Genomic DNA, 10,838 nt, shown 5'->3' with positions numbered 1-10,838 from the left:
CATACACATACAGTGTATTTCTTCCCCTGTACTACTCCCCAAGACATTGTTAAACACTGTCTGTTATTGTCAGAACAGAACCAGATCCTGCCAAGAAAACAAGAAAGCAATTATCTGTGTTTGATCTGATCCCGGACAGCTTACACAGCCCTGGTGTCTATTAAACAACCATGTCTGCCTGTACGCTAGCTCTACCATGATACTGTACAGTATGGAGGAGAAGAAAAGCTCCTGTGATTATATCTCCACAACCCGTGCTCTCTGGCATCCCCGCTGTCCAGCGTGTGGTTGTAGAAGGGCTTACGAGACAACTTTCCCACAGGAGAGGCCAGCGGTAGTTAGCCGTGTGCTCCTGTGATCTATTGTGTTGTTGTGTGAATGTGCTCTACAGGTGCTCTGCTCTGCTCTTTATGTGTCCTGCTGCTGAATAGATAATGGTTATTCTTTGTTTGTCTCGTATTGAGAATGATACTGTATGTCTAGACAGTGTGAGCCACTAGGCTCGCTCTCTCTGTCTCTCTCTGTCTCTCTCTGTCTCTCTCTGTCTCTCTCTCTCTCTGTCTCTCTCTGTCTCTGTCTCTCTCTGTCTCTCTCTGTCTCTGTCTCTCTCTGTCTCTGTCTCTCTCTCTCTCTCTCTCTCTGTCTCTCTCTCTCTCTGTCTCTGTCTCTGTCGCTCTGTCTCTCTCTGTCTCTGTCTCTCTCTGTCTCTCTCTGTCTCTGTCTCTCTCTCTCTGTCTCTCTCTGTCTCTGTCTCTCCCTGTCTCTCTCTCTCTCTGTCTCTCTCTATCTCTGTCTCTCTCTCTCTGTCTCTCTCTATCTCTCCCTCTCTCTCTCTCTCTTGGTCACTCGCTCTCTTCCCTTACAGAGAATGGAGTGTTTGGATATTCTCCGTGGTAAAGTGTATGTGTTCTCTGCACGATAGAGATGCGTTGGTGACGGTGGTGACGATCACGGTGATGGTGGTGTGTTGTCTGTGTCCCCCTGCAGAATGACGCAGGTGGACAGAGAGTTCTGGTGAATAAATGGAGCACCTTCATCAAGGCCAGGCTGGTGTGTTCTGTACCCGGGCCTCATGGAATCAACACACACTTCGACGAGCTGGGTGAGACACACACCTCACACTTGCACAAATCATTTATGCAAATAATTTACTCTCGCAGGCACAACATTTGAACACACTCACAAAGGTACTCTGTATTTCACAGAGGGTATTTTCCTGCTCAAAGGCAAGGATGAGAAGAACCCAGATGTTTACGCCATCTTCAGCACCATCAGGTGAGCGCCACACACACACACGGTTGCACACATCCACAGCTCCGTCTAGGAATTTGAGAGCGGCTTCATTTCTCCGGCTCCATCACTCGGCCGTTTACCAAAACAAGCGGCAGGGCGGCCATTTTGTTGTGTTTCGAGTCCCAGTCTGTAGCTTTAGCATGTACCATAGAGGAAATCAACCTTGGCGAAGTCAGTCACTGACATTATACGCTCCTCTCTCCCCTAGTAACGTGTTCCAGGGCTTTGCAGTGTGCGTGTATCGTATGGCAGACATCCGGGAAGCCTTCAATGGGCCGTTTGCGCACAAGGAGGGACCTGACTACCAGTGGGGGGCTTACGAGGGCAGAGTGCCCTATCCAAGACCTGGGGTGGTAAGTAGTACCCTCAGAATAACCTACTGCCGTATCGACACAATATAAATATATTTCAGCCTCCTTGTCAGCTTGCTTGTGTGAGAGAGAGAGCAGGTGTTCAAACTGGAGAGAGAGAGAGAGAGAGAGAGAGAGAGAGAGAGAGAGAGAGAGAGAAATTAGAAAAAAAGAGCGGGATAAACTCCAACAGAGGGATAAAGAGCTAGTCCAGCTGAGACCTTGTGGTTTCTGTTGGTCCTCCTGGTTTTCCTCTCCCCTCAGCAACTCTGTCTCATGTTCTCCTCTCATCCGCATCGCTGTAATTTAGCCTCATTTAGGGCCCTAGTGTCAGAGCAGAGTCTGTGGTTTTACTCCACACACACAGGCCTGATTAAGAAGAATGTCCTGGCCCAGAACAACCCAGAGAGAGAGGGAGGGAAGGAGGGAGGGAGAGCGAGAAACCTCACTATAAACCCCTGCCATCAAGTCACTCAGGGTTCTACTCACTGGAAAGGTTAAGAGAAGAAGACAATCTCACCTGGATTCCTGTCCAGGGATTCTGTCCAGCCTTCAGCTCCATTCACCAACAGAGCCTGGGTTTAGCTTGTTGTAGTTCACTCTGATATCCCACAGCCTGGGCTCAGCCCTCCCCAGGTCTACCCTCCCTCACATTGTTACTGTAAGGCTCTACCGGGGTTATCTAAATGGTCGTATACCGACACTTTCCTTATGCTGGTAGGGCGCCATAGGGTGCCATTTTGGCCAGCTATCTCTGTTTTGCACTGTGGAGACATGTGGCTGTCATCTCTCGACCGCTAACAGAGAACACTGTACTGTTTCTGAAGGCTATTGTGTAATTGTGCACTTTGCTGTGATTTAGCGCTCAGTGGCTGTGTACACTTAGTAGATAGGGTAGATGAAATGTAGATAGAAATGCACCCCTGTTTTCACTTACTGTAGCTCTTTCCAGTGATTGCAAGCGGTTAGAGTGCTTAGTTACTGCTTGGTCAGACATCAGCGTTGGGATCAGTTCCTCATGAATTCCAGTCAATTCAGGAATTTAAATAGGCTTCTGTGGTGAAATTCCATGTCAATTCCAACCTACACGAACTGAAATAATATGTTTCAACCCTGTCAAAAATGCCTAATGTTTAGTCAATGTTATGGCAGGATTTGACAAAATCTTCTCAAGCACAGTGTTGAATAGGACTCCCAGCTAAAACATTGTCAGGGAATCACAGAAAAACACATTCCTAACTTACAACATGACATATCAGGTGACCTCTAAAAACGCCGCTGAGTAAAGCGTTCATGTCACATTCCCCGAAAACCCTTTTACGTTTCAGGCAAATCATACGTTTTTTTCGTGACATGATTTCCTAAGAGCTCCTCTCTCTCTCTCTCTCTCTCCTCCTGTCTCCAGTGCCCCAGTAAAATAACCAACCAGCCTGGCAGACAGTTTGGCAGTACCAAGGACTTCCCAGACACAGTGCTTCAGTTTGCCCGGGGTCACCCCTTGATGTGGCGCCCGGTGTACCCAGCCATGAGGCAGCCTGTGCTGATCAAGGCCAACGTGCCCTACCGCCTCAAACAAATCGTGGTGGACCGCGTGGAGGCTGAGGACGGACAGTATGACGTCATGTTCATAGGCACAGGTCGGTCACAAATATATCCCACTTAGCCGTTTTCTGTCGTTAGACATAGCGGTGACTGGTTAGGAAACCAGGTTGTCTTGTGATTGCTCAGTTGACCGTTTTTTTTTTTTACCCTCGACCCCAGACACAGGCACGGTGCTGAAGGTCATCGCCCTGCGCAACGGCAACTCTCTGGACACAGAGGAGGTCACTCTGGAGGAGCTGCAGGTGTTTAAGGTAACTAGATAACGTCGTACTTCTCCTCCTCCTCCTCCTCCGCTTCATATCCCCACTGTCTATTTCAAAGCCAAACCCTTTCACAAAGGCTGAATGCGAATTAAATGTAATATTCTCATTTCTATCAAGGTGCCAACTCCCATTACCTCTTTGGACATCTCAGTAAAAAGGGTGAGGAAATGTTCATTCTTTGTCCCAGTTCACATTTAGTTTGAGAAGGCCAGAACACACTGAAGCTTTATGATAAATCCTACAGACTTTCCATTCTCATTCTCTGCTTGTACTCTGATCCCTTTCCCCACATAGCAAGCACTGTTCGTGGGTTCTCCATTGGGTGTGGCTCAGCTGAGGCTCCACAGGTGTGAGACGTATGGGAAGGCCTGTGCTGAGTGCTGCCTGGCCAGAGATCCCTACTGCGCCTGGGACGGCACCTCCTGCACCCGCTACACCTCGCTCAGCAAACGCCGCTATCGCCGCCAGGACATCAGGCACGGCAACCCGGCCCTGCAGTGTATGGACCAGAACCTCAGTGGTGAGAGAGGGGGAGGAGGGGGGTGGGCCGGCCAACTTGGCTCTGCAGTGTATGGATCAGAACCTCAGTGGTGTGAGAGGGGGAAGAGGGGGGTGGGCCGGCCAACTTGGCTCTGCAGTGTATGGACCAGAGCCTCAGTGGTGAGGGAGGGGGAGGGAGAGGGAGGAAAGGAGGGTGGAACGAGGGAGTGAGGGGGTGGGGGGAGAAAGGGGCATCGGGGGAGAGAAAGAGAGAGACAGCGAGAGTGTGGGGCAGTGACTTAAAGAGAAAGGGGGTGGTGGAGAGAAAAAGGAAGAGAGAGAGGGAAATAAAGAGAAAAGATTTGTAAAAAGGAAGGAATGTGGAAAGGAATTAAAAAAGAGTGAAGATGATAGAGTATGTGAAAATTAGATACAGTTCTGAGACAACAAGCCAAGTGCCCCTGTGGGAAAGTAGGGCACGCTAATATCCTGTTGAGAAATGGTTATTACAATGGTGTGTATACTGAGGGGTGGGGTGGGGTGGGGTGGTGGTGGTGGGGGGGGGGGTCTGGCTGTCATGGTGGCCAAGCGGAAATGAACCCAGAGTATTTGTTCCTGGAGGTCACAGAGGTCAAACTCGTCCATTGAGAAGCAGTTGACTCTGAGAGGTGAGGGAGGACAAACACCGGGTCTTTATCCCAAATGACACCCTGTTCCCTACATAGTGCACTACTTTTGACCAGGTCTCTGTAAACAGCTTATAGGTTGAACGACCCAAGGCCAGTATAAATCATGTGTAGTGTATATTGTATAGCCCAATGTCAGGTCTAGAGGAAAGTTGTTATCAGGAATACAAGCTGTGTTTGACTGAGGCGTGATGTCCATGGCTATCCCTCTGTAGGGACCCAGAGGGATAACAACATGAAACATGCTTTATGTTAAACAACTCTCAGTTGTATATACTGTTACACAGACATTTAACACAACCTGGAAACACAGACGATCTCAAATATGCACACGGTGTGCTGTATTTTGCTTCCTTGTCCCTTTTGAGTAATGAAACACACTTGAAATGCACACACATACTGGTAATGCTGTATAGGAAATTACATGACACACCCACATCTTGGGCTGAAGGAGAGGGTCGTCATTTGAAGGACCTTTGAATTGACCAAGTGATGTTTTGTTTACGGAGAAACTTCACCAAATCTCGTCTCACCTGCGCTGAGACGACAGATCCTCGTCGGTCTGTCATCGTGTGAGAGAGGGGAGCGTCGCTTGACAGGCAGGGGGGGGGAACAAAAGACAGAAATCTGTAGCGGTCAGAGGAGCGGAGGATGTGTTTGCTCACCTGAAGACGTGCATGAGGGGTGATGAAAGTTCTCTCCCAGGTCAAGGAGTGGTTTCGTTTTGGATTGAGTTACGCTGACATTGAATAAAGACGCTAAGAAGGGAGATTTAGTGTCGGCCGTAGCTGAAGACGGCACCACCAAAGTCACAGGGCCTACTTGAGACCCCAACATGCTCTGCAGACCGCAGTTTTAAGTGTATGTGGTTTAATGCCTATTGTACCTATTGTGTGTTGCAGTGGAGGGGTTGGATGTGACAGAGGAAAGGGTTGTGTACGGAGCAGAGAACAACAGCACCTTCCTGGAGTGTGTCCCCCGCTCCCCCCAGGCCACCGTCACATGGCTGCTCCAACGGGACGACCGCAAGGAGGAGGTGAGAGAGAGGGACGGGTGGAGGGGGAGAGAGAGTGTGTGCGAGACAGAGGTGGAGGGATCGCGAGAGCGTTAGAGAGTGAGGCAGAGGGAGAGAGAGAGAGAGAGTCTGACGAAGACAGAGCGAGAGATGGAGCAATACGGGGTATGAGAGAGAAAGAGAACTAGGGAAGAAACTGAAACGAGAGGGCCGAGTCAGTACTTCAGGGAACGATTTAAGGGGGTGTTTGAGAGAGACTGAGAAATGGGAAGTTTTAGTAGGAGCGGGAGTGAAGTCAGGTCCACTCCTGCTCAGTGACCTGTGACATGTACAGTAAAGCTCCAGTTTCTCCCATGCCAGGGTATCTGCGGCTTCCCGAGGCTTAAACGAGTGTTTCAGTCAAGCATGTAAGTACAGTATTAAGGCATTAGAGCAGCTCTCTATTTCCCACCAAATAATCGTTGGCTCTCAGCTGTTCATTTGGAGAGAACAGGCTGCCCTGTTTGCTTTGGCACGCAATACATGCCCTGGCAGAGAGATCGGACGAAAAAACAAGAGTTGATGAATTTCATGGCAAAATTCTTCTTAGCCACCCAAGCTGAGAAAAGAACACAAAAAAAGCGCAGCTTGGACTTTGCCTCCTCCCCATCTCATCCCCCTCCTCCCCTCCCCATCTCATCCCCCTCCTTCCCTCCTCCATCTCTGTGCCATACCTCATCATCCCTCCATCTCACTTAACCCCTCTTTCTTCTTTCTGTTCTTCTTATCCCAATATGTTCCCCTCTTTTCTCCCTCCCTCCCTCCCTCCCTCCCTCCCTCCCTCCCTCCCTCCCTCCCTCCCTCCCTCCCTCCCTCCCTCCCTCCCTCCCTCCCTCCCTCCCTCCCTCCCTCCCTCCCTCCTTCTCACCCTCCCTACCTCCCTCCCTCCCTCGTTCCCTCGTTCCCTCGTTCCCTCATTCCCTCGTTCCCTTGTTCCCCTCGTTCCCTCCCTCCCTCCCTCTCAGGTGAAGCTGGATGAGCGGGTGATGCGTACGGAGCAGGGCCTGCTGTTCCGCCGTGTGCTCCGTCAGGACGAGGGTGTGTATGTGTGTCGCTCTCGCGAGCACGGCTTCACCCAGACCCTCACCCGCCTCTCCCTGGAGGTCCTGCAGGGGGACACACTGAGCGAGCTGCTGGCCCGTGACGACGCCCCCCTCGACGGTCCCCAGGGGGCGAAGGGCTACCGGGCCTGGCCTCCCTGCCACGCTCACAGGAGCACCGGCCCCCTCAGCCAACAGCGCTCCTGGTTCAAGGACATCATGCAGCTGATTGGCCCGTCCAACCTGCCGCACGTGGAGGAGTACTGCGAAAGGTTGTGGTGCAACGACAAGCTGCGGCGCAAACACAAGAGCATGCTGGACAAGTACCGGCAGGCGCAGGACAGCGCACGCAAGGCCCGCAACAAGGGCTCCGGGGAACGCAACCGGACGCCGCGGGACGTCAGCAGCCGACAGCCGTAGAGGGGAGGGAGGAACGGAGAGGGGGAGGAAATAGAGGACTGGGAGAAGGACCACATGACACAATTAATGAGAGACTGAGAGAGAAAAGGAAGAGGTGGTAGTTCCATGTATTGCAGGAAGAGAGACACTGCCAACAGACTGTGGTGTTAAGGGTTGAGACTGATGTGGACGGGGGGGGAGAGACCGGGACTCAACTCAACTCTCCTTGACTTCATGAAGAAACCCTCAACTGTTTTCACCAAGGGACCCCTCCTCCTCTCCATTGCAACATCAGTGACTCTGTATATGACTATGGACTGACTGTACTGTGCTGTAAATACTGTGTGGGGTTGGACTGCTACAACTGATGACCTTTGACCCCTTATGGCACCCATCTCCAGTCTGTTTGCCTCACCCTGCACCTCATCATACTTCTTCTGGAAGAAATGGGGCTTAATGAATTTTTTTTAAAGGGCTCTGTGGCTCACTTCCTGCACAGTATTGCCTTCAAAGAGGTTCTAGAACACCGAAGCGCCGTTCATTTTAGCAGTGTAATCCCATCACCCTGAAAGTTATTCACAACCGTACAGTACGTTCTCAAGCATGCAGTGTTGAGTGGACATATAAGTGCACTCACACATCATCCATCACACACTCAGCCATAACAACGCACCAGAGCATTATAACAACGCACCAGAGCATTGCTTTAACTGAACGTTTTCATGAGACGATTGTTGACGGTTCAACAGAGAAAAGGCCTGTTTGTTTTATCAGCTAGACTCCAGTTCCCACCATTCCTAGTTGTGTCGTTCCTGACAATGGAAGGAGAAGAACGGGTCGTTGGAGCTGAATGTTCTGCTGGTGCTTTGTAAACACTGCTTCGTTATTTAAATACAGGGTTAGCAATTATATTTCTCTCTCTGTTGTTAAAATGCAATGTTTTCACTGACAGACTTCGCTGAAAAGCTCTCCTTTCAAGGGCCCTGGTTGTAGGGAAAGGGGGAGGGGGGTCAGAGGAGTGAAGGGACAGGGAGGATGGGACAGGGGTGAGGGTATGAAATTGGGCTGGGTTCTAAATAAGGAATAGGGGGTAGTGAATGGGGTCGTAGACGTTGTGGGTGTTTTTTTATTTATTTTTACAATGGGTGGTGGAGGGATATTAAATGAGTTGGGTTAATGTGGGTGGGTGGGGGTCAGGGGACAGCTATGCGATCCTCCTTGGTTGGCTTGCGAAGGCTAGCCAGGAGAAGTGTGGGGTTTAACAACTCCCACTTGCTCCCATGCCTTGGTTGCTTTCACTGGCATACAAACTTGCCTGTAGAGGAGGAAGAGGTGGGGGGGGGGGGGCGAGGTGGAGGAAGAGAAAGAAACGAAGAGAAGGAAAGGGTGGTGGAGGAATACGGGCACTGACAGAAAAAAAAGGAGAGCTTAAAGTGCCAGTGTACACAACACACAGTTCTGTAAAAATCCCGAATCCGTTCGTGTGAAGTAACTCTTTGGAAATGTGGCACGTTGTGTCCTGCCCATGAGAGTGACTTCGGAATATGTAACGCAAACGTCGCTCAATCTTCCGGTTTATTTTCCTAGTTTGAGAAAAGTGAGCCCTGTTGCTTTCTCTCCAAATATTGTTTCTGATCGTATCTTCGTAAAACCAACCAGAATGTGACGGAGGAGAGAGCGTTGTTAAATAGCCCAAGTCCCCTAGGCCTTTTTTTTGTTGTCAATTCTTTCTAAATCCTAATGTTTTAGTTCATGATTGGCGTGTCAATGAGTTAACATGAGATAAAGCATTATATCTCGAGCAGTCGTCCCTTCTAATCATGTTTCTACTGTTGATGAGTAGATTAGGGCTGCTATACAGAGGCCCACCAGGTCTTATTCTGATTGGTTATTTTTTTTAAAGCCATTAATATAGCCTTGGATAAAAGAGAAAATGCTTTGCTCCACACAACACAATAGCTTATGGTTCACAGCTATGGGGGGAAAAAACAGTATTCAAGGGGTATCAACACAAATTGTACAGTGAACATGAATAAAACAATGAAAACGCTGTTGCTGCCAAAACGTCATTAGTTTTTGCCTGTTTTTAGATTTTTGTGGCGCTCCATCCTGCAGCTACTATCAGCAATAGTTTGAGGGAAAAAATTGTGTTTCTGACATACTTTGTGTTCAAAGTGTCAATGTTGAACTGTAACAAAGTGAGAATTCCAGTCGTTGATGTGTGGTTTGTAACTCATTGGAGGGGACTCTTTTATAGGGCCTAATGTAAATGTTTGCTGTATTTATGTCTTATTTAATGAGCTCTCCTGCATGCGGTGTAAGTGTATGCTATTTAACATATTAATACAGTTTTTTTGTTTCTAACGTAAAACCTCTGACTCCGCATTCTCTTTCTGAATCCCAGACGTCTTGCTGTGGTCAAAAACTCTTAGGGTGGCGAGCTTTGGTGCGGTGACGTTAAGAGCCGTGGGTTTGTGGAGCTGGGTGTGGTTTAAAGGAGTGGGTTTCGAGCAGTTCTGGGAGAGGTGGGGGTTGAGGTGTGGGGTGTTGTTGATCTGAGCCAGGGATCCTGTATCACCCAGACAGACCAGACTGTGTGTGTGCATGTGTGCATGTGTGCGTGTATGTGTGTGTGTGTGTGTGTGTGTGTGTGTGTGTGTGTGGGTGGGGGAACGATTGCACATGCGCGCGTGTGTGTACACGTGTGCGCATGCATTCTTGCGTGCATCCATCCATGTGTTTGCAGTACTTATTTGTGTCTCAGGATCAGCGGCTGCTTTGTGTTTGAGTTTGTCTGTTTGTCGTCTGGCAGCGCAGTGTTCAGTGTTTTGTCTGTTGTTGGCTCTGTTTGGAGCAGGCTAATGAAGCATGTCGAATCAATTTAAATGCGATCATTGAGCAGCGTCTCAATGAGTCTGAAAGAGACTGAATTGAGTCTGGGGTAAAAAAAAACAACAACAATTGGTTTAGGGAGAAGAAAATACCCATTTTACTCCGTAAAGACCCATTTTATTCTGTGAATAAACACGGCTGCCAAAGCAGAGCTTGTCCACTGGCAATGAAGACATAAATAAGTTACAACGAAAGTGCCTAGAAATGAGCCTCTAGTTATCAACCATCTGTTTTAACAATGCTAAGCATAGAGACTATTTGAGTGTAAATCAACAACAACCTGCAAAGGTTTGGTGCATTCTGTTAGCTTTTTCCAGGATTTTCTTTTATGGTCACTCTTTTCAACTCCCAGTTGGCGAACCCCAACCCTCACCGTTGTCAACTAAGGTACTCGTGCATGTAATTGTAGCGTACATGCCACAGTAATATGTGTATGACAGCTTCGAAGCAGTGGAGTTTGTTGTCGGTGTTGCGACAGGCATGCTCTCCTAAACCCGACCCCAAACCAACCACCTAAACGCCTTGACACACTGAGCATATCCACAGAGCCTGTCCTGGAATGGCAAGACACCCTAGCCAATTCTGTCGCCATTCTCCACTGTGTGAAAGGAAGCTCCAGAGTGGCACAACGTTGCTGCCTTCGTCAAAGGGCCTTAGCGGGTTAGACCTACGGGCGGCAGAATGAACCGTAGAGGCTCCGTTGGACCCACATCCCCCATAAGCCCCCTTTAGCCACGCAGCAGTGGGTGATGGGAACTCCAGCTGCTGGAGCCATTTTT

General features: G+C 49.3%; 1 protein-coding gene across 1 annotated transcript in view; it reads left to right on the top strand.

The window, feature by feature from the left end:
• LOC109907831 (semaphorin-3G) overlaps positions 1 to 9,538 on the top strand; it is a 59,910-nt gene extending 50,372 nt beyond the window's left edge. The window contains exons 8-16 of the mRNA XM_020506065.2: positions 988 to 1,102; positions 1,206 to 1,275; positions 1,502 to 1,646; positions 3,049 to 3,280; positions 3,405 to 3,496; positions 3,626 to 3,667; positions 3,803 to 4,028; positions 5,577 to 5,710; positions 6,694 to 9,538. Of these exons, the coding sequence (XP_020361654.2) occupies positions 988 to 1,102; positions 1,206 to 1,275; positions 1,502 to 1,646; positions 3,049 to 3,280; positions 3,405 to 3,496; positions 3,626 to 3,667; positions 3,803 to 4,028; positions 5,577 to 5,710; positions 6,694 to 7,188 (1,551 nt within the window). The 3' untranslated portion in view covers positions 7,189 to 9,538. The remainder of the gene's footprint in view (positions 1 to 987; positions 1,103 to 1,205; positions 1,276 to 1,501; positions 1,647 to 3,048; positions 3,281 to 3,404; positions 3,497 to 3,625; positions 3,668 to 3,802; positions 4,029 to 5,576; positions 5,711 to 6,693) is intronic.
• The last annotated feature ends 1,300 nt before the right edge of the window (positions 9,539 to 10,838 follow it).

The sequence above is a fragment of the Oncorhynchus kisutch genome, linkage group LG17, assembly GCF_002021735.2.
Source record: "Oncorhynchus kisutch isolate 150728-3 linkage group LG17, Okis_V2, whole genome shotgun sequence".
NCBI classification, from domain to species: Eukaryota; Metazoa; Chordata; class Actinopteri; order Salmoniformes; family Salmonidae; genus Oncorhynchus; species Oncorhynchus kisutch.
The sequence above is the reverse complement of the archived record's forward strand: the minus strand, read 5'-3'. Positions and strand labels throughout refer to the sequence as shown.